Source organism: Panicum virgatum, chromosome 7N (assembly GCF_016808335.1).
Source record: "Panicum virgatum strain AP13 chromosome 7N, P.virgatum_v5, whole genome shotgun sequence".
NCBI classification, from domain to species: Eukaryota; Viridiplantae; Streptophyta; class Magnoliopsida; order Poales; family Poaceae; genus Panicum; species Panicum virgatum.
The window spans coordinates 27,594,333-27,617,927 of NC_053151.1; the positions used below are offsets into that span (position 1 = coordinate 27,594,333).

The 23,595-nt window shown below is 46.8% G+C and overlaps 1 protein-coding gene across 1 annotated transcript; it reads left to right on the plus strand.

The window, feature by feature from the left end:
- Positions 1-918: 918 nt before the first annotated feature.
- On the plus strand, positions 919-17,370 carry LOC120681410. The gene is made up of 4 exons (XM_039962895.1): positions 919-1,288; positions 14,556-16,416; positions 16,573-16,792; positions 16,866-17,370. The coding sequence occupies exons 1-4, from the start codon at positions 1,020-1,022 to the stop codon at positions 17,189-17,191; spliced, it is 2,676 nt and encodes an 891-aa protein (XP_039818829.1). The 5' UTR covers positions 919-1,019; the 3' UTR covers positions 17,192-17,370.
- Positions 17,371-23,595: the final 6,225 nt, after the last annotated feature.

Here is a 23,595-nt window from a genome sequence, read left to right on the forward strand (position 1 = left end):
TATCTTCTTCTTGGCCGCTGCTGCTAGCAATCGGTCGGATGTAAACTAAATTGCTTCCTTCTGATACCACCGATCCACAAACCTCTTCGTCTTTTGCAAAAAGAAAAATCGTCTTCTCATCTGTCATTGGTCATTATTGTGCTTTGTTCATGTGGGAAAATTCGAATTCGTTTCAAAGCCAAGAGATGCTTATGTTTTGAGCAAAGAATGTGGTCCCCAAGAGAGATCTAACATAAGCTTATGGTGTGAGAAAAGAATTTGCCCCACTGCTCTTTCGTGTGGAGCTGTAAATGAGCTTATGGCGTGAGTAAAGAATGTGGTCCGTTGCCGGCGCATCAGGATGTACACGGACAACAAGTTTGTGTTGGGACCATCCGTCCATGCTGGGCCAAAACCGATCGATCAGGCAGCCAGAAAGCAAAACCGGCCCGCAAGTTTAGAATTAAGCCTTCGTAATCGAGCAACGATAACTCAGCTTTATGAGAAAGTCTGGGATGTATAACTCACAAATTAAATCACATTTCAAATTTGACTAGCTAGATTTGTTTATTTACGTACGTTCTTAGCTTTTTAATGGAAATGTTCGGAATAAAGTGCTACACATGTGCAAATCATCCGGACATGACAAGATGGAACATATGCATTGAATTGAAAACCGTGTAGTCGAACTAAAACGTCTGGTAACAAAAAAATGAAGATAGTGACAACATATATAAAAGATACTGGACAAAAACTAACGTAATTCCATGTTAGGACCATATGAGTCAGACGTGCCAAATATAATCATATCTATAGCAGCACGTGCGTGGTTTCGGTTAGTTTAACGTAACTATATAGGAGTATGATTAATTCCACTAGTGCCTATATATACCAAGTGTCCGGCCAGCGGCCACCTGCAGCTAGCTAAACCTGCAGAGAAGAAGCAGCAGCAGCAGCAGCATCCCACTCCCATTCCATTTACACGCCATCGTCGTCGACCCCAGCCCATCCTCGCCCTAGTTAATTCAGGCTAAAAACACATGGATATTTGGTGGAGGATGGCCGACAACGACGGTAATGGAGGAGCAGACGGCGGCGAGTCTGATCACCGGCGGGAGAAACGCGCCGAGCTGGAAGTGGCTATGAAGGGTAATCTGGCCGTGCAGGCCTACATCAAGATGGGATGCACGATCATGGTGTACCTGGCATTTACTTGGTCGACGGTAGTCCTCCTGGGTGGCTACGTCGGCTCGCTGCAGAGAAAGGATTTCTGGTGCTTAACAATCATTACTGTTATAGAGGCAACCAGGTTAGTGAATTAATTTAATCATATTCCCACTCCTTTTGAATGCTCCATCGCGTTAATCACCAACTTTTGCTAATTTCGTGAGTATTAGCGTGTGTGTGAGTATTTCGTGAGTATTAGTTTGCTAATTTCGTAACCGGAAGGGACCCGTAACCTAAGATACGTTACAAATTACGATTACTCAGAGGTAACGGACAAAATCTCTATTACATATACTGAACACATGTAACGGGCTTTACGTACCAACCTCGCGTCACCAGTGGCTAGACCAAGTTTATTGGTATTGAGCTTCATTAATTCTTCACCTGTTAGGTTATTCCCAACCCTCCCAGTCAGCTGGTGTTTATAGAATTTATTAAAGTGTCACCTTAATAAAAATCTGACGTGGCAAAGAAATTAATAGGAGAGAGAAGGAAAAAACCAAGACACCGAGTCTCATGCAAACGCGTCGGCAGTCAATCCGAGACGTAGGAAACTAACTATTTTAGCGTTGGGTGCCCATCTTCGTTTCTTCCCCACGCACCTTTTTATTCCTCCTGATCTGCTGTGCCTGTCCCAATCCACCAACCGGCGTTTTGGCAGCCCATGCTTCCAGTAAGCAGGGCTCTAGCTGCCGATGCTCCGTGCGGAAGTGGCGGTGGTCCAGATGCATGTGACCTTCTTCCCATCGTAATTTTTGCCATTTTACCACTTCAATCATTGCCACCGTGATAATCAATACCACTTGAGTCAATGACATGTGACACCATTTAAGTCGATGACATGTGGACCTAAGTAATAAATTAGTAAAATCATATGTTTGAAGTGGTAAAATACCAAATAGCTCCCGTCAGTCGGCCTACCAGTGCCTACATAGCCCGGTGGTGCTGCATGCCCCCGTCCTCAAGTGAAGTGGCTCATCTTGAGTTCCTGTCTGGTTGGTTCGTCTCTATTGATGACTTTTCTAGTCAAACACATGACACGCACGACTGCACATCAAGCTTCAGATCTCCTCGACTCCTCGTGGTCCTCCCTGTAGGAACCGGTCAGACCGGCTAGTGGACCGGTCTGACCGCTCGACATCGGGAAAGCAGCGAAAACCTAAAACGTGCCTGGGCAGGACCCCGTCTGGACCAGTCGCACCTAGGGTTATTCTTGAGTTGACAGACCACCAAGAACACCCTTAATCGTCACCGGGATGAAGGAAGAAGATCAATTAGGGTTTGAAAAAAGTAAAGGTAAAAATGTTTGATTCAATTGTGGATGCTAAATCGGCTGTGGCCCCTCATAAATTTAGGGGTGGGTGGTCTTATCCCGTTAGGATTCAAAAAAGGATCAAATCTCGTACAAAATCTCAAGCCCTAGTCGAACTCAAAGTGGACCGGTAGGACCGATCTGGCCAGGTAATTCACCCATGCCATTTTGGTTATCAACACATGCCCCCTATTTTCTGGTAAAGCTTGCATACCAAAAAACAAAAATCAGATGACAACCAACTTACTTCGGTCTTTTTTGTGCTAAGGGTGATATTTCTCATATATCTTCCATATCCATCTTTAAGCGTCTTGCCATACACTTGGATAGTACTTATTCAAGCACCTCCCATTTAGAGCTTTTGGTAATCGTTCTCCTTTTATTGTCTCCACTATCTTTAATATCTTCACATGGATCGACCTTGCACGCCCGATCATGTTCAATCCATTCCTCTAGCCACTTAGAATTAGAATCCATCTATTCTTCTTCTTGTGACATAGTCGATTTTCCAACAGGCTTTAGAGTAGAGGATACAAAACCATCCTTGGTGCAACTGATGTACTCAAAATTAGATAGATCAACACTAGTCAAGCACTCCACATTATCATGAGTCCCATAGGTAGCATCGGCCGCAACAACACAAGCCGAAGTATCTGCATGGACTATCTTAACTTCATCACTAACCCATTGAATCAACATTTGATGCAAAGTATATAGCACACATTGATGCAAAGTTACCTTGGGTCTCAGTCAAAAAGATGGTGGTAGCTAATGTCTTGCTCCCAATGGTAAGCTCCATAGAAGCAACACCCTTAGCACTCATGGGCTCACCCCCTCCGACACCATTAATGGTCATATGAGTCTTGATGAGCTTACTGTCTGATCCCCCTGATTTTTTGAATGGGGAGTACAACATTAAGTCGACAATAGCTCCACCATCAACAAGCATCCTAGAAACCGATCTTCCATTGATATTACCCTTCAAATAAAGAGCCTTTAGATGGTTATCCGATTTCTTGGGCTTCTGAAATACAACATTCTTAGGAACAAAGTCAAATTGAGCCACTCGCTCATCATCACCAATAAATGAGTAGTCGGATGATAAGAATATCACATTGACATCCATGTTGTCCCGACTAGACAAAGAACCATAATCCAACAAGTGCTCATCATTTTCATCATTTTTCAGCTCTGATGACTCATGGAAAGATGATGGAATAGCAACCGAAGGCATGGCTTCTTCTGTCTGCATCTATCTGGAGAGACTGGTCTAACCGGTAGTGGCGTACAGGTCTGACCGCCTTCGGTTGGAGCAGCCAAAGTAGTGGGCTTGACCGGTCTGACCGGTTGCACCAACGGGTCAGATCGGTCCTGCTCTGGAGTAGAACTTTGCGATTTCGGAGAGCAGGATGGCACCTGAAGTTAAGCTTAGTGGCCTAAATCAGAAATCCAATGACTCTACCCTCGAGTGCCAGCAAGCGATTTGACAATTGACATGGACCACAAGCTCCCATGTGTGGGGACCCCACAACATTATTGCTTCCGAGCCTCCTTCCACTAAATGCTACCTCTCATTGCTCAATTTCCTTTCCTTTCCTTTCCTTTCCTTTCCTTTCTGCTATATCTTCTTCCTATCTCTCTTCATCCTCATGGAGAACGAGGACACAACCTCCTGGAGAGCCCACTGTGCTAGCAAGCAGCAAAGCTATCTGCAGGAGCCACAACCAGTGGCAAGCTGCGTCTCAATCACCCTCAGGAGCTTGGTCCCCTTGCCCTCCCCTTCTACCACCAGGCGGATCGGGCTCCGCCTATCGCACCATTGCGAGGAGAGAGGGATCCTGAGAAATCGTGAGATGGGATCTGCACTTTATTTTCACCGATTTAGGTGAGGACTGGTGGCTGCTTCCGGTGTACGAGCCACAACAGCACTAGCGGGGGCCCCCTTGCCTTTCCCATTCCTCTTTGCCAACGAGGACTCCCAATTTAACACAAAACATAGGTAGGTGTTCTCATACCCAACATTAGTCAAAAAAAGTTTAGCATCATGCAAATAAGTGACTAAAGAAGGGCAAACTTCACAATGCAAAGTAGTCTTAGAAGAACTTGAGCAAGATTTTTCAAGGACACCAATCCTAGAACATGTATAAGCTAGTTCTTTCTTCAAAGCAGAGCAAGACTGCATGCACCAAGTAAAATAAGTCTAGTCATACCCTCATCCAATGGAGCCCTAGTCTTATCTAATTTATCAACCAACCAAGCATACTTGGATTTCAGAGAAGCCAAGCTAGACATGTACAATTCACAATCATCACATTAAGAAACATCAGTGACAACATGAGCAGACTTAAAATATCAATCTCGAGCAAAGCACTCTCTAGCTTGGCCTTAAGCTCATTCCTCTCATGAGCACCTCTCTTGATCAACTTGTCTTGGTTGATCATGCAATCATTCATTTTACCTACCTCTATGGCAAGCTGCTCACAAGTAGGTTCATTATGTCTTACCTCTGAGTCAAGCTTGAGATCACTGTCCTTTTCACTCCTCTTGCCATCGGCATGCATCGGCAGCCATGATGCAGTACCCACCATGAGGCTTTCCGAACTTGGTGTAGAAGCAAAGCCCATTGAAGTTCTTACCATCCTTCTTGTTCTTCTTGCAGACATTCTCCTCTTCACTTGAACTTGGGTCACTAACAATCTCGGATTGAAGACTCGATGTCAATATCGCTAAGGGCGATAAAGACTTGAGCTTTGGCCTTCTTGTAGAACTTCTCCGTCTCATGGTCAATGTACTTCTTCTTATTCTTCTTGTCCTTGTCCATTAACTTGCTCTTGCTAGAGTTGTGCTTATGCTTATGTTGACCCAAAAATCGGATGTTGAAGTTCTGCGCACTAACACACGATAGACCGGGAGATCTGCTTCAACTCCTGCCCCAGTCTGTAAAAATCACCAAGGTGTGCCAGTTGATTTAACCTAAAAATTGACAAGGAGTGAAAACATTAAATTCTAGGACTTTATCGGCTGGGATTCCGATTCAGTCCTTTGTGACAGCAATCGGCTAGATTCAGAAGATACACTGTGTTGTGTATGGATCCAGGTCTAGATCTGATCGGCTATAGCCCTCCGTGGGTTGACCAAGGTCAAAGGAGAGACAGACAGCCGATGCACCTACTATGGTAAAAGCTAAATAAAAATAAGATTAAATAAATAAATTTGCCAAACCTAGCAGATACCGATAACTTTGAACGTAAACAAGAAACAAAATAAAGAAGCTTGGAAAAGCAACCCTAAGCAGTTCTAGTCACGTACTCACGTTCGATAAATTGGTGCACAAACTATATCTAGATACAAGATCTAAACCTAGCCGATGCGATAACTCTAAGGTGAATTGAACCCAAACGACAGCGATAGTGCCTGAAAGTTTAAAGTTCAGGAACACCAGGTAAACTCGAAACTTACTAGCAAGCCGGATGTCGATGTTGATGCAACCCTGCTTACTCGAAAGAACTCGTAAAAGGAAAAATCTACTGCAACTAGGGTGAAGTCACCGGTACGAGAAAATAGATTGAAAGTAAGAACTTGGTTTGACTTGGTGTGTAACTTCTTTTACAGAGCCATACAACCAATATTTATAGTCCGGACAAATGGACTCCTTGTCGATTAGGACCTCTTCTAATTCTTAATCCTAAAGACAAAAGCTTCCTAATACTAAAAGAGCCTCGCAGGACTAGAATAGGCAAAATTCTCCTGCTCCACCACTTGTCTTTCCCATTTGGATCCGCAACGACCACGATGCTTCATGCACAACTTGCATCGGCCAAGCCAGAATCGACTCCATCGGCAGCACGGCTTATCAGCCATTCTTCATCGACCGGTTCTAGTACCTTCAATTCCTGACTGACCAGGTGCAAAAATCTGGTGTCAATAGCTTGCTATAGTCGTACTTGTCGTTGTTCTTGTGCTTGTTAGGGCAGTCAATAGTGAAGTGATCTGGCTTGCTGCACTCGATGCAGTTATTGCTCTTCCTCCGGATTCTTCGGTTGTCGTTGAAGCACATGAACCGTTTGGTGACCAAAGCAAGCACCTCGTCATCCAGATCATTCACCTGCTCCTCTATAATAGACAACAAAGCAGATATAGAAAAAGGTAAAAAAAAAACACTTGGTGAAGGGTTAGCTGAAAAACCATGAGTACATGTGATGAGTGATGTGTTGTGAGGAGGTGGGTTCTCTAGTTTGGTTCTGGACTTAGTGTCAATCTCTGTGGATTTGAGTTGGCCTATAGAGGTCCTCTAGGTTTAGTGTCTAATAGTTGGTGGACTCAATGATAGCATCAACTACTTTCACTCCCCACATATTCCTATATCTAGAGCATGAAGGAACTTGAGCGCAAGGTCATGATCTTTGTAGGGAATCTCAATGATGTTATCCTTCATCTTGTTCACTGCCGACTGAAACCGAGAGAACAAAGATTCAACACCCTCACCAAGCAGCTGGACCAAATTCTCGTACTCACAACGATAGGTCTCAAACAGTGTTACCTTCATGGGATTAGTACCTTTATGGAAATTTTGAAGGTGAGTCCATATCTTGTGAGCAACCTTGAGATTGCAAACTCAGTGCGATAAAGACTCAAAAGAAGGATATCCACAACCTTGTTATTGGCATTGTTGTGCTCCTGAGTTGCCGAGGTAGTCAGATAGCTCGTAGCATTTACAATAACCCAAATCTTGACACCTTTGCCTTTGAGATAGGCTCTCATGCGGGTTTTCCATGAGGCATAGTCCGAGTAATCAAACTTCGACCGAGAATCACAATCTATGGTTGCCAATAGTGAATCTCAAAACCAATTAGGGTATGAAGAAACTTAATCGGCTCGGATATGAATTGGAGTAACAGAATGGTGACTAGAGGGGGAGGGGGTGAATGGGAGCCTTTAAAATTATCTTTCAAGAACAATGCCTACATCCTATATTAAACCCAGTACGCACCTTTTTTCTAGAATCGCCAAATCCATAGCCACTCGAGGTGTTGTTGGACCTAAGAACAATACTAGAAGGACCTGCAAACAAAGCAGAAGCAAACGTAAAGAGAATGGAGAAGGAAAATCTAAATCCAGGGGAAAACCGAACTTGCAAAACCAAAATCGGAGCTACAAAAGCCAAAACCGGAAGTTTCGGTTTTTCTTTTCAGCGCGTGACCTAGATTTGGAAGGAAGAGAAATTGACCAAATGAGCTCCAAATCTCATGAAACTTGGTACATAGCTTCACAATAACATGGTGAACCTTTGCCCACAGGAAGCTGGACCAAAACCAATAGTTTCATGGATTTGGGGAAGAATGCAAGAAACTAAGGTTTTCGAGAAATATAAAATCCAAAGGCTAGTGTGACAGACGAATTTGGTAGGGGATCACCCTAGATATGTTCACTCATGTCGTAGCCAAGATTTGCGCACAAAAAACTCATGCATATCATTGCCAAAACCGCCAACGAATATTGCCTCAAAATGGCTCCAAAAATGAAAAATGGGGAACAAGAGAGAAACACAAGAGGGTACGATTTTGACCACAAATCACTACTGAATTAACGAGGAATTCACTTACACTTGCTCTAGATGGATTCTTGGTTCATCTTTAATTTCTCTGACTAGAAAGGGAAGGGGGAAAGGAGAAAATCCAAAATGACCTTCGATTTCAGTGGGTGAGTCAAGAGTTACTTTACCAACTTGCCATCCCTCTATTTAGAGTGAATTCCCTCGATGCCACTAACATTTATAGCAGTTCCTTCACTGCCATCGAAATTCTTCTCTTCCCTTCGCTGCCACTATTTCTAATTTCGCTTTCCCTTATTGCCATTTCCGTCAACATAAGTTAAGTTGCACACTATGACAACGGAGCCCGCAATAGTCCCTTCCATTATCCTTTCGTAGCCGCACGCCTACACGGTCGCGGTCTCGTTGACCAGCAGCCTAGCTGCAGCCGTGGTTGCGCCGTGAGCGTACTTGCGGCCCCCGTCCCCACCGCCTGCGATGAGGCGTCTTCGTCGGCGTCACCCTACTGCCTAGGCCCAGTGCCCCAGCCTGTCCTGCAAAAAGAGCCAGAGCCGCCGCTAGGCAACTGGACGATGGAGCTCGTGGTGTCGAGCCGCGACGTGCTCATTCTCGCGCTCCTCTGCAACAAGGCGCAGGTCCCCAAGTGAGGGTCCCCATCACCATCATGCTCACACCATCCGTCACCAGGGCCCTCAACCAACTGAGGCTCGTCAAGAGCTGAGCTGTGGTCCATCTACTGGTTCAGATCCCCTTAGGATAAGAGCAAAATTTCATGCAACCTTCACCTAATTGAGGATGATGTGGGCCGTAGTTTCGAATAACAGTGCGGTTCAATTCTGTTATGCAAACATGAAATTGGAGGGCAACAGATGAATCGTATTGCCTGGTTTGTGATTCTGCGCAGAGGCTAAGGGGATGAACTGCAAGTCTGCAAGCATAATTGGAGCTAGAGCTCAGCAAGATCAATTGTCCTTGGGCTTCTGCACTTCCATGATAGTAGCGGTCCAAGGCACTGGCGTGCCCTAGCCGGTGGAGGGAACTGCTTCGGCTCTTGCAGCAAAACGACGGCCACGCGTCCGGCACAACACCTTCCGTCACCGGTCCTCCAATCCCGCTCGTGCTGGCCACAGCACCGCCCGTCGCCGAGCTCAACTCCAGCTCCCCCGCCGGCAACTGGGCGAGTGCGCATGGCGGACGACGTAGGGTAGCCGTGCGCACGCACCGTCCCGCCACGCCCTCTCCACGTCATGGCTAGCGAGCGCTCGTTCCTAGCCTCGCAGAGCCCAGTGATGGGGAACCCCATAAAGATGGGGCCGCCAGGCTAACGATGATGGAGAGCTCGGTGGGGTGGTGGCAGGCGCCGAGTTGGTGGGTCATGTTTGACTGCGTGTGCACGTGTTTCGGCCCAGTGAGGATTGTAACAGCGTTGGGGACGGAAAATCCAATGGAATGGCAGTGAAGGAAGTTAAAATTAGAAATAGTGGCAATGAAGGGAACAAAACAATTTTGATGGCAATAAGGGAACTACTATAAATTTTAATGGCATTGAGGAAATTCACTCCTCTATTTATACTAGCTATACTGACTCGACCAAATGACTAGACTACCCGTAAATCGACTTAAATGATAACAACCCACGAAGGGGTATTTTGTTCAAGTCTTTTCCTTCTATTGGACATACCTGACTTCTTCACGATTTCGCTTCGCCTCAATGCAAGTTTCATGATGATGCCACATGTCCTCCGACTGGACCACTCGGCACACCGGGTTGACCACAGTTTTCTGGCCCAAATCGCGAAAACCTACCTGGGCGATGGTTTTGAGTCCCAATAACTAAAACCGTCTATCCATGTGGCGCCTACGTGGGCTCTCCGATGTTGACGCATGTCCGACCTCCACCAAGCTTTGATGCTTTCAAGTCTTTCGCACTCCCACCGCACAGGCAACTTACTTGAGCCTGCCATAACCTTCCTCTTTAACTTATCCTCCATGTAGTCTTGATGTGATGGTGCATCATGTGGATCGGTCATGACTCTGCCCGAACTCCTCGGGTCCTGCGGTGCCAAGCCTCCACTTGTTCTTCACCACCACATGGTGCATAGTCACCAAGCTTCCGGCTTACTCGTTACCACCGCATGGTCCATCACACCCAAGCTGGAGCTTGCCCGTCACCTCATACCGTCGATCGCCATGTCGTATCCATCACCTGCACACCACAAAACCAAGACCTGCATCACACACACCAGTGTTGTCAATCAATCACCACAAAGGGAGTAAACATCCTTTGGTTCCTCAAATACACTTTATAACCTGGGTTTAATACGGTCAAAGGTTATGCACTTACCTTACATTATTCCCGAAGTATTACACTTGGTTGACCGTTAGATCAGCGAGTGACAAGGTGTGAAGTGACGGAGAGTGAGTGTTTTGACCGTTAGATCTAATTAAACTCATGCATGAAACAAGCAAATATTAAAGTCAGTTAAGTGTTCACGGCATTGATCGAGAGAATTAATGAAATAATAATCGATTGAAGGACCGAAAAGACGACCAGATGGGGGAGGGGGTTGAATGGTAGCCGATAAAATTTTTTCGCAAGAAATTACAGTGTAAGCCCAAACAATCACCACAATCCCTCTTTTCCAGAGATTACCAAGATCTCGTAGTCATAGCGGATGTACAGACCCTAGGAGAAACTCTAGGAAGCAACAAAACACACGGCAGTGACTTCACGCAAGAGAATGAACGAGAACAACCTAGACAGAGAGCACCGAATGGTACGGTCATGAGGACGAGGTCAGCACCGTATCATCCGGTCGAAACAGAGCCTCACATAACGAATGGCTGAGAGAGACTGTATGGTATGGTGGTGGCTAGAGAGTAGCACCATACCAAACGACGATCAACAAAAAGAAAACAGACAGAAACTTTTGATCCCTAGGTCCAGCGAGGCCTTATGGTACGATTGTGGTGTGCTCTAGCACCGTATCATCCGGTCCGGCCCCAAAACTCTCTAGAAACCACAGACAAGGCGCACCAGATGGTACGGTGGGGAGCTTGCCAAGCACCATATGATCTGGTTACCCTCTGAAACCTTGCAGCACGGAACTTAAAGCAACACTGGATGATACGGTGCGGTGAGGTCGACACACACTATAAGATCCGGTGGACAACAGAGCCGAGCCAGGCGAAGATGGCTGCAACACCGAATGGTATGGTGCTCACTTGAGAGTAGCACCATATGATCCGGTAGGGTTTTGGCGAGAAAGTTCTCCAAACTTTTTCACAGCCGCCAGGACCATATGATACGGTGGATATGCTCGCCTAGCACCGTATCATCCAGTCCCCTCGAAAACCCCCAAAAACAGCTTCGGGAATGAGAGAAAAACTTGGAGAACTTGAGCTACACTTCACCAAATTTGACAAGATCTTAACCAGAGGTGTCCCTAGGCATGGCAAACCTTTACTCAAAAGATCTCATAAAAATGATCATGGTTTTGCCAAGGATCTTGAAAAATCGGTGGAGAATGAGGGTTTTCTTTCAAGTCAAATTCATGGAGTTTTGAGGGATGAAATCAAGTGGGTATTGCCCTATTATGTTCTCCCAAAGCTTAACTGTGAAATCACCCAAAGGAATCCTCAAGAACAAGTTCAAAACAACTCCAAGAAAAGGGCCCAAAAAGCCGACTCGGGACAGAGTGAAGGAAGAGGGGCAAGAACACAACAAGAATAGTGACAGAGGAACAAAAACTTCCATTAAAACTCAGCCAAATCCTAGAGGACAAGTTTACACCAAAGTGCTAGAGCACTTGGCTAAAATTTTAGACAACGAAGGAAAGGCTAGCAAATGGATGGGTGGAGTGGATGGGATGCGAGATGGATGGATAGATGGCTACCCTTTACCCTCTTATTTATAGCCTAAAACATGACCCCAAAGACTAGAGTACCCTTAAGATTACATAATTAGGATAACTACCCACACAAGGGCATCTTTGTCCAAGACGAGCTTTCTTTGATCGGACGGACCCGACTCCTCCATGACTTTGCTTCGCCTCGACGCAAACTTCATGAACCCACTGCGTGTCCTCCGATCCGGCGCTCGCCCCTAGTTTTGAGGCCCAAACCGGGAAACCGTTTCATGGCAGATTTTGTGGTGAAACCCCCGAAACCGATGTTGACACGTGTCCGACCTCCCGCCAAGCTTGACGCCTTCAAGTTTTTTTATGGTCTCATCACACGAGCCATCTACTTCGACCTCGCCATCGCCTCCATCTTGACTTGACTGACGTCTCACCACCCTCCATGTCTTCTTGCTTTGACTTTTGCACCATGTGAACCGCCCACGGCTCCGCACGGTCTCTTCGGGTCCTTCGGTGCCAAGCCCTCGACTTGCCCTTCAGCACGCACCGTCGACCACCACGTTGCGTTCATCACCTGCATACCACAAGCCAAGGAAAACATCATACACCACGGTGAAAGTTTATGATTGCTCTTATAGCCTTAGAGGGTGAGGGGGTGAATTTGGTTTTCTAAAAACTTAACCTATGGGCATCCACTATTTGCATGTAATTAAACTAGAACATACTATCTAGATGAGCAATTATGTCTTATTCTAGTGTGAAACCCTCAATCCAAAGAGTTTTGCAACCTAGTTCCAATCCTAGCAAGATACAACTCTGAGAAAGTAAAGGAACTCAAGTTGCAAGTATGAAATGCGGAAACATAAAGAGGAGGGTTGAAGGGAAGAAAACTCTTCACACATGATTTATCCCGTGGTATCGGTATGCACTAAGCCACCCCTAGTCCATGTTGTTGAAGCACTCACTAAGAGTATTGCTTTTCGGTCACCAAGTCTCTTCCGGGATGCCCCTTGACTTGCCACAAAAGGCACATGCCAAGTCCCCCGATCACCTTGATGCCGACTTCACTACAGAGGTTCTCCACTAAGAAAGTGGGTCTCCTCGTCCCTCGCACATAGCCATCGTTGCCGCTCCACACCAAGCCAGAGGGTCGACAACTTGCCAATGAGCCACTAAGGCCCCAAGGTGTTGGCGCCCTGGGATTACAAGTGTGGTTCACTCTAGAACCATGCACAAGGCAACATGTCACACTCGGCCCAATTTGGATGGCCCAATAGTGGCCCATGTGCGGTTGTGCACGAGTTTAGTAGCACATTGCTAGTTTAGCAAGGGTGGAGTCAACTTATAAGGCCTTGTCCTCTAGCCATAGCACCTTCGGGTTGACCCTTTTACACGAAGCGAGGACGAAAGTGTAAGTAGGGTGCTTTGTGTAAGTGGGCACGCTCCTCGGAAGGGTTGTGTTGTGTGGTGTTGGAAGGCGGGGTGTTACACAGCACAACCTTGCTCACTCACTCACAAGGCCTAATCTAGCACTAATCACTCTCAAACCATGTGCTAATTGACTTTGATGATCACTTTTAATACTTTGATGACTTGAAAGTTGTCTTGATGTGAAATGGTCTCTTGCCCACCTTAGCAACCTCAAATGACCAAGTGGGGGTAGTATATATAGCCAAAAGCAATGGACTAGCCGTTGCTCCAACGGTCCACTGAAAAAGACAACGCCGAATGATCCGTCGTTGTGCTCAAGGCCAACGCCGGAACATCCGGCGTGTGCACTTTTCCAATGGTCACTTCACTTTTAAACTTGTCTTCTGCTCCAATTCTCTGGCGTTCACGCAAACAATAGCGCTAGAACATCCGTTGTATATAACACTACTGCCTCTACATTACTCCGGTGCATTGTCCGTCGCATCCCCGGGGCATACCTTCATTTGTCCGGCGTTCACAATCTTCTACTCCAAAGCCTATGTCGCTCTGGTGAATATAGCTGTTCAATTCTTCGTTACTCCGTCGCTATGCCGGAGTTTACCTCAGTTTGTCCGGTGTTCGCAAAATAGACTCTGGGAGTCTCTGTTGTCTCGGCTCAACGTTGCCGTTCAAATGCCACTACTCCAGCGTTCATTCTTACTTCATCGCCGAATCATCCGGCATTTACAGAAACTGTGAGCTTCTCCAATTCAATCCACTTAAGCTCATGGTATGGTCTTGCACGGCATTTGGATGCACTAGAAATTTACTATGCCTTGGATGCCATGGTTTGGTAGCAGCTCGATGATTTGAATGTTGCTTTATCATTTGGAAGCTATGATTTGGATCATACCCATGGTTTGGAAGTCACCTTGGGACCTAGAAAACCTACAAAAGGTGCATCTAAATAATTAATTAGTCCCAATGACTATGTTGTCATTCAATCACCAAAACCACGATCTAATGACCTATGTGACCATTTTCCTAACACACAGTGTTGTCAATAATCACTACATCAACGAAGCCCCCTTGTTCCTCATCGATGCAATCAACTGAGAAATAATAGCAATTCCCTTTTTTTACCAGTTTAATACTATATATATTAAGGATTACAGACACCGGTTGGTGACTTAATCTGTTTGGACATCGCTCACAGCATCTTCAACGAGTTGGAGTCGCAGGACAAGGTGAAAGTCGGCATTTCGAACATAAGAGGTGGAATACTCATTGCTGCCGCCGAGTCGTTTGATCGGTTGACATGTCGGGCCTCTTACTTAAGTTGGTTAGAGGGGGGCGTTAGTCTTGCATTCGCTGCAATACTAGCGCGACCGGTCCTTTTCATGTTCAACATCCTACTCCTCTTCAACTTGTATGGTCCCATCGCCTGCATCGGCCTCTCGTCGTGGCGTCTCAGGCAACGCGATTACCATGTCAACGCCGGCGTAAAAGATAATGGAGAATTGAACCTTATGCGGGGGCTGGACTTCTTCTATACCCTGGTTCTTTGCCACGGTGTGCTCTACTCCTTCTTGCTACTACTCCTCGCGTCCCAGAGTGACCTCGTCGTTAGCTTCTCCCGGCACTGCAAGTTCCTAAAAGCGTGGGGCTGGACCAGAATTGAGGCATACCTCCTGGACACCCGAGAGAGAGGCGAGCGGGACCCGAGAGTGCTTGCTGCGGAGGGAACGAGCTTTCTCAACTACTTAGTTGGGCTGCTGGAGTCTGAGTCCCTGGAAGACTACCTCACCGGAGCAAGGCTGCTGTACGTACTCATCGACGACGGCGAAGATGCGAGTAGCATCATTCTTCGCTCCAGATCCAAGGTACAAAAGCTGCTCGATATGCTGCGCCAACCATCAGCCGGCGGCGAGAAGGTAGCGGAGATCAGGTTGGTCTCCGCGAGGATCGTTGCGGATCTCGCCGCCGGAGGCATGCAGCTGTCTCAGTTCCCTGGAGCGATCCGGTGCGTGTTATCCTTGGTCGAGACCTCCACCACCGGCCAGCAGCAGCTAGTACTGTGGAACAAGAACAACAAAAATCAGCAGCCACTGTGGAACAACAGTAATCTATCAGTGACTGAAAGAAACCAACTGCAACAACAATCCCTGGAGTTCCTTAAGCTATTCTGTCGTCGAAAAACAACGAGCCGGAAGCAAGGAGCAGGTGATGATGGAGGGCAGGTGGAGGAGAAAAGTAGCAGCCGACAAAGATCAGTAGTTGGCTGCAACGAGCTCATCCTGCAGGGTCTCAGAATCGTCGAGGGGCTCGCCGGCGACGCAAACAACTGCAGGGAGATCTGTGCCGCTCCGGACCTCATCGCCAAGATCACCGCGCCGCTCTTCTCCGCCACGTTCATCGATGGCATCGGCAAGAGCGCGGCGTGGGCCGACGTAGCCGGTGCCTCGCTCAGGGCGCTGCACCAGCTCATCCATGCTGCTCCTGGGAGGGCCGGCAGAAGGCTGCGCCGTGAGATCGCCTCCAACGCACGGGCGGTGACCAACCTGGAAAACATTCTTGATCTGGAGGCGGTGGAGGGAGGCGCCGCACAGGCACAGCAGCTGCAGATTCCAGCCATGGAGATCCTGACTGAATTAGTCGTGGCTCCGTCTGTCAACATCAGCAGGGAAACCAGAGAAAACCTCGTCAGGAAGCAGGTGTCGATCTTCCTCGGTCTCACCGAGGGAGGGCAAGACGAGGATGTAGTTGGTCCAGTGCCTACTGCTACAGCCATCAAGAAGAAGATGACGGCGAAGAAGCCGAGAGCCATTAATAAAAAGGAGAAGACCATCGAAGCTACTGCTGGAGAGACGCTTGCAATCCTGTCCAAGAGTGAACTTATCTCTAGGTTCATCGTGAGGGAACATTATGATATTGTTGATCGTCTCACACTCACTGCAGGGATGATTGATGCAAAGCACACCACTAACATCATCAGGTACAGAACATTATCAGCTGAGATCTTGGAGAATATCTGCACTCACTGCAAGGAACACGTCAATGAAGCTTTGCTCCAAAAGGTACAGAAACAAAGACTAACTGTGTCTGCCTATCGATCTCTGACATTTCAGCACCTAGCACGGCACTAGCTGCTATCTCGATCGGAATCAAATTACAGTAATTGAATTTTTTCGTCTTGCGTTACTTAATCATAAGTTGCATTACGGTTATTTCAGGTCATCGAAATATTGACAAAACCAACCAAAACAGAAGCATCTGGAGACAATGAAGAGATTCGAGAAAATTCTTCGCACGGAGATGACGTCGAGAAGCAAAGCCGTCCGAAGCAGACTGGGCAAGGGAAAAAGGCTACCAAGGCATCCGATCAACAAGCAGACGAGGATGACATGAAGGAACTGCAACAAGCGCTGCTATCTTTGACATTGGTCATACATGGTAAGTTAAATTATTCCCCGCACAATAAAACCTCTGTTCCTGTTATAAGTGACGAATTTATTGTTTCTCGCAGAAACTGTTCCTTTGCTCCAAGAGAGTGCTTCCCGGGATGCAGTCGTGGACAAGCTCAAGGCTATCGTAGACGACAACTGTCAGGAGATGACGCCTGTGTCTCTGAGGATCGTCAAGCTCTGCTGCCAGATTGTTACCAGCCGCAACCGCTGCACCACCCGTGAGCAGAAAAAAGAATTCCTAGAGTCACTGTCCAAGGCTTCCAAAGCCATGGCTAACCTTGAAAGCTGCATGCTTTTTGCTGGCACCGATTGTGGAATGGACAAGATCGCGTGGCCTCTCCTCTCTGATCTCGAAGGAGAACTGAACAAGTTGGCTGCCAACTAGAGCTTCATTGTGATGACACGATCATTGGGTTTTACTTCTCGCTTTCGTTCTAAGTGCGTTAATGAAATAAGAAAAATGTACTTTATTTAAGGAACATATTGCTATTTTTATGCTGCTTTTGTGAGTGCCTGTAATAATGAACGTCAGTTCCACAGTGTGAATAATGTTGTTTTCGTCAACCTGAGATGATGCTCACGCAGTGTCCGTACACTCTGCTCTACACTGATGACAATTTGTTTGGGCTATCTATGTTGTCATTCCATATTCCCACGTACAGATTTATGCGGTACCATCCACTTTGTTCAGGCCCTGTTTAGTTCGATTTACATGTAAACGCAAAAATTTTTTGCGTGGGAATCTTACCAATTTGAAGTATTAAATGAAGTCTATTTACAAAACTTTTTGCACAGATGGGTTGTAAATCGCGAGACGAATCTAGTGATGCTAATTAATCCATGATTAATCAATAATTAGTGGATGGTTACTGTAGCATCGCTGTTGCAAATCATGGATTAAGTAGGCTCATTAGATTCCTTTCGCGATTTACAGGCCAACCATGCAAAAAGTTTTGTAAATAGACTTCATTTAGTACTTCAAATTAGGAAGATTCCTTTGCACTTTTTTGCGTTTATGGCTTTTTTGCGTTTACGGGGTGGGAACTAAACATGACCTTAGTCACTAGACGTCTATATCAACATTCCTCTGCCAGCGCAGCTGCGCATGATGTGCTTCTATTTATATTACGATGGGTCAAGTTTGCAAATAATAATCTGCTTGTGTAACCTTTTTTTTGTTCTATTGATATGTCCAAGTCTTATAGTTTACCTAATTATATTATATTTCCTCCGTCCGATGAAGAGTGTCTTTTTAGTTTGTCCTAAGTCAAACTATATTAACTTTGACTAAGTTTATATAAGAAAATATTAAAATTTGTCATGCCAAATAAGTATCATTTGATTCATCATGAGATGTATTTTCATATTATACCTATTTTGTATTATAAATATTGATTCTTTTGTTTATAAATTTGGTCAAACTTAGGATAGTTTGACTTAAGACTAACCTAAAGGGACACTCTTCCTGGGATGGAGGGAGCAAGTCAAAGGCAAAGAAGGTAGCCTCCACATTCTTAGTTATCATCGGTTCAGCAAGCGCTCTAGTTTAATTAGCAAATTAAAATGAATACTTATCTTGCTTAACGAGATCATTCGTGGTTATTATCTTTTTAAGCATGTATATATTTTGTGAGGATTATCGTGGATGCTTCAAAAATAAATATATTATCAGTAGTATAAGATTGCTCTCCTTTGATATATGTATCCCATATAGACACGTTTAGATATGCGGATGCTAAAAAATATTTTGAGATTATGTACGACATCACCATGGTCTTATCGTCAGGAGTGCACTTGATCAAGCGAAGAAATAAATATATTTTGCTGAAAAAACAGAATGGTTTCATATTGTAGCTAGGTAAAAAGTATAAGTATAATTGAGTGCAATATAAGTGCACTCACACATTGTCACGTTATGTTGCACCCACCGGTAGAAATAGAGTTTTTTTTTGAAAAGAAGGGCAGGAGCACTGCCAAATCATATTAGGAGAAGAAGAAATCCAGATCTTACATAAGTGAACCGGCCAACTACCTGGGTTTCGCGGACCCTCCAAAACCGTGAACTGGATCTTCATCTACATGGCGGCATTGCGGAGAAGACTTCAACTCGAAGAAAGAACCACGGCCGTCGGATGAGTCCAATGTATCTTTTCCGATTTTGCCCCTTAGGACTTTCTAGTGTCTAATTAAGTCTAGGGGTAGTTTGGTCTAGAGTTAGTGGGTTAAATACCCCCTCCTTCTCTCTCTTTCTCCCTGCGCCAGCCACAGCAGAACCCACGCCACCATCTTCTCCCTGGCGCCCTCTCTCCCTCTCTGTTCTTCTCCCTCTTCTCTCTCAAGGATGAGAACTAGAGGTATGTACTTTTGAGATTCTTGTACTGAGATTGAGTGGGAAAGGAGGCCCTTCCCTCCTTGTGCCCTCCGGGGTTTTGGATTCATCTCAAATTCGTTCATCTTGTGCCTGGTTTGATTGAAATTCGATTTTCCTTGGTCGATTCTTGAGCACGAGATGACGAGTGGTTTCTTGATGATTTCGTGACTCTTTGAAGTGATTCTATTCCATCTAGCCTAGTGCTAATCCCCCCAGAATCACGAGTCTTCTCAAATCGAAGTTTTTGCGTTCTTGAGAAAACCCCGATCTTGCTTCGAAATTCCTCGATTCCTCCCAAACCATGGAGTGATTTGTCGATTCCTTCCGTGGACATGTTCACAAGTCCTTTGTGATCATGCCTACAAAGTTTGGTGAGCTTTGGACGTGATTTGGCCCTTCGATCGTCGAGTTCTTCAAGGATCGCGGGCTGGAAAATGTTTCTGGACAGAGTTTTTCCTATCACCGGTTAAACCGACGCTTGTGCTCATGTGCGTCGGTTCAACCAGTGAGTAGGTTGTTCGTGGGTTAGGGTTTTCAGCTGCTCGCTTGTTGCACTGGTGCTTTAGCTCTCTACGAGCATCGGTTCAACCGGTGATACCGAGCCAGTGCCTCTCTGTGTGCAGTTTGAGCCGTTGCATCGACGGGTTCTTTTTGTCCCTCATCGTTTTAACCGGTGAGTGATTCTCTGCCTTGACTGTGTTTGTACGTCGGTTGAACCGACGATGTGCTCCCTATGCACGTCGGTTTAACCGGTGCTCACAGGTCAGTTTGAGGTCCCTCTGAACAACTGCACCGATGTTTTAATTCGATTTTGTCGGATCATCCGGTGCAGGATCGTCGGTTGAACCGATGCCTTTCAAACCTGTGCGTCGGATCAACCGGTGATTGTTGTTTTCTGGTGCCGGGTGTGTGACATCGGCTGAACCGGTGCAGTACTTCTTTGCACGTCGGTTTAACCGGTGTTAGTATACCGTGCTGTCTTTGCTACTTGCTCTTCGTTCTTGATCCGATCTCTTCATAGCTTGTTTCTAGAGTTTTTGCTTGGTGTCTAGCTCTGCTATAGCTACACTTTGCACACTCTAGAAGTGAGGGCTTGGGTGAACACTTGGGACTTGGCCAAATCGTTTCCACTCGTGAAATATTTTAATTGGCTCCCATTCACCCCTCTCTGGTCGCCTTTTCGGTCCCTCAATTGGTATCAGAGCTTGGTTAAGGTTTTCATTACCCTAACCAGTTCGAAAACCACTTGGCGACCATGGCAAGTCTTGGGAAGATCCCAGTGTTTTCCGGTGAGGACTATGCTTATTGGAAGGTTCGCATGCGAACCTTCTTGCAAAGCATGGGAGCCGAGGTTTGGGATATTACCAAGAATCAGGCTTACGAGGTGCTTACCGTTCGGACCACTCCTCTTCAAGTGTTCGAGCACGAGGCTAACGCCAAGGCTATCAATGCCTTATTCGCTGGCGTTTCTCGTGCGGAGTTCTCACGCGTCCAGGGTTTTCAGGAAGCCCACAAAGTTTGGACGTGCCTTGAGAACTACCACGAGGGCACACCTCAGGTTAAGGCTAGGCTATTCGAGACTCACCGGCGTGAATATGAGAACTTCACACAGGGGCCGGGTGAGAGCATTAGCGACATATTCAGTCGGTTTCAATCGATTGTGAACAAAGTCAGTGCGAACAGATCTGCTGATGCCCTTGACTACACAGAGCATGAGAAAGCTCTCAAGTTGCTCTACGCACTTGACCGCTCTGTGTGGGATCTCAAGGTGAACACGATCATTGAGTCTGCAGGCTATGAGACTCTGACCGTAAATGAGCTCTTCAGCAAGCTCATGCCCACTGAGGTAGATAACCTGACTCGAGCTAAGCTCAATGGTGCCCCTCCTTCCAAGAGCATCTCTCTTGTGACTGGCCCAAGTGGATCGAGCTCTAACGCTAACTCTGCTCTTGGCTTTTCTCTTGCCTCTTTGCCTTCTATTACAGATGAGCAGTTAGAGACGCTGGGCGACGACGACTTGTGCCTCCTCATCAGCAAGTTCCAGCGTGTCTACCACAATCGGCAGAGGCGGAAGAACCCCGGGTGTTACCACTGCAGCGATCCGAACCACTTCATTGCCGACTGCCCCAAGAAGTCCGGAGGTGGCCAGAACAACAGCTTCGACTACTACCACCACCGTGACCGTGACGAGGGAGGCTCCAACAAGGAGCGTCGGTGCCACAAGCACCACAGTCGTGACCGGGGAGGGCGCTTCGACAAGGAGTCGCTCAAGAAGCGCTTCCAGTACAAGGCCAAGAAGTGGGAGAAGGCTTTCTTGGCATAGCTCAGCGACCTCGACAAGAGCTCCGACACCGACCACTCTTCTTTACCGACCTCTGACGATGATGACAAGAAGAAGAAGAAGAAGCGGGACAAGGAAGCCACCGGTTTCATCGGCCTTTGCTTGGCGGTCGGCCGGCGCAAGAGCTTCTACACCTTGGCGGGTAAGGCCAATGGTGCTCGTGCGTCTCCAGGTGGACATGCTACACCGACGCACGATGACTCTTCTCCTGGATCCGAGAGTGATTTAGAGGTAAACTCCACCATCGACCTGCTTGATACTGAGGTTAGGGAGTTGTACGCCGCTCTCGACAACCAGAAGAGGCTGCTTAAGGAAGCAGCTAGAGAGTGTAGAAAGCTTAGGGCTGAGCTGGCTTGTGCTAGAGAGAAATCTGGTGAGGATGAGTGCGCTGGCTGCATATCTCACATGAATGATCTTGTTGCTCTCCGTGCCAAGCATGATGAGAACGTTGCGAACTTAGATGTTGCTAAGACTTTGCTTGCTGACGTGTCTCATGAGCTAGCCAAGGCCAAGCATGAGCTTGAACTGGTCAAGGACGCTCCCATTGTTAGTGATGTGCTTGAATGTGATGAGTGTCCCATCTTTAAGTCTGATCTAGTTTCTTTGTAGTCTAAGTTTGCTACTGTTGTGTGTGAGCTAGAGGAGCTTAGCTCTAGGCCAGTTCTGCTTGGTGCTTGTAAGCTTTGTCCCATGCTTAGGTCGGAGCTAGATGAGAAGAACGCCTTGATTAAGTCTTTGGGGAAGACTAAGGTCGTGGAGTCTAGCCCACCTGTTGATTGTCATGTTTGCCCGGGTCTGATCTCTGATTTGGATAACCTTGCGGTAGAGAAAGCCAACTTGGAGAATGAGAACACATATCTTAGGGCGATTCTTAGTTGGGTTTCTGCTAGTGAACCGCAGTTGGGCATGATGATCAAACAGTTTAAGCGTGGTGATGGTTTTGGGGTTGGTTATATATACACAAAGTCAGACTTTGATAAGTTGTATGGTAAGATCGGCATGGCTGCTGGAGCTTCTAGTGCTCTAAACACTGCCAGTATGAGCACGCAACCTTCGCTTGTTGACCCCGTGGATGGTGTGCTGAAAGAACCATAAAAAGCACCTCCACAGAAGCAGGTTTGGGTTTCAAAGCCCAATGAGCTGAGGAATCCCCTCGATATGCTCCCTGCTGCCACAACCCAGGTTGCCCAGAAGAAGGGGGCTGCTCCTCCCCATCCGCAGGCGAGGCCTCCACCTCCCAAGAGAGAGGTGAGGTACCACTGCGAGTACTGTGACAGAGAAGGTCACCTGGAGGAGTTTTGCTTCAGGAGGAAGTGGGCTGTGAGGCATGAACAGGAGAGACGTAACTCGGACATGTACTCTGCTCGGGTGCATGGTCCTCCTCAGCGTGGTGGTAGGCAAGACGCTAGGGCGCGTCGTGTAGGTGGAGGACAGGGAGACGGTGGTGATTACCATGCTCCAGCGGGTGGTCGCTTTACCGGTCATGCTCCTGGTCGTCCTCAGTACGGCTATGGACCACAAGACCGAGGCTTTGGAGGAGGTTACGATGCACCACGCTTTCCTCGCGGTGGTGGTCGTCTGCCTCGCGGTAGACGGGACAGGGGATACGCTTTACCTGATTTTGCTAACCCTTCTGTAGAGCAAATGGCTCGACACTGGTTTGCTTCACACTTTGCTAACCCCAGTGTTGAAATATTTGCTCACCCTTTGTCTCACTACTAATGTGCAGGTTGGAGGCTTGGAGAACAGGTGGATCATGGACTCCGGTTGTTCGTGCCATGTGACCGGGAATGACAAATGGTTATCTAGCCTCACCCCAATGCGCTCAAAGGAATACATTGTGTTCGGGGACAGTGGAAGAGGAAAGGTACGTGGACTTGGCGCTGTTTGTGTTTCTAATCGCTTTACTCTGAGAGAAGTTGCTCTGGTTTCGAACCTTGGGTTCAATTTGCTCTCTGTTTCGCAAGTTCTTGATGAGGGATTTGAAGTTCGCTTCAAGGAGGGTAGTTCTCGTGTTTTAGATTCCAGAGGAGATTTGGTTTGCCGGATTTTACCTCGCGATCGGGTTTTCTTGGTT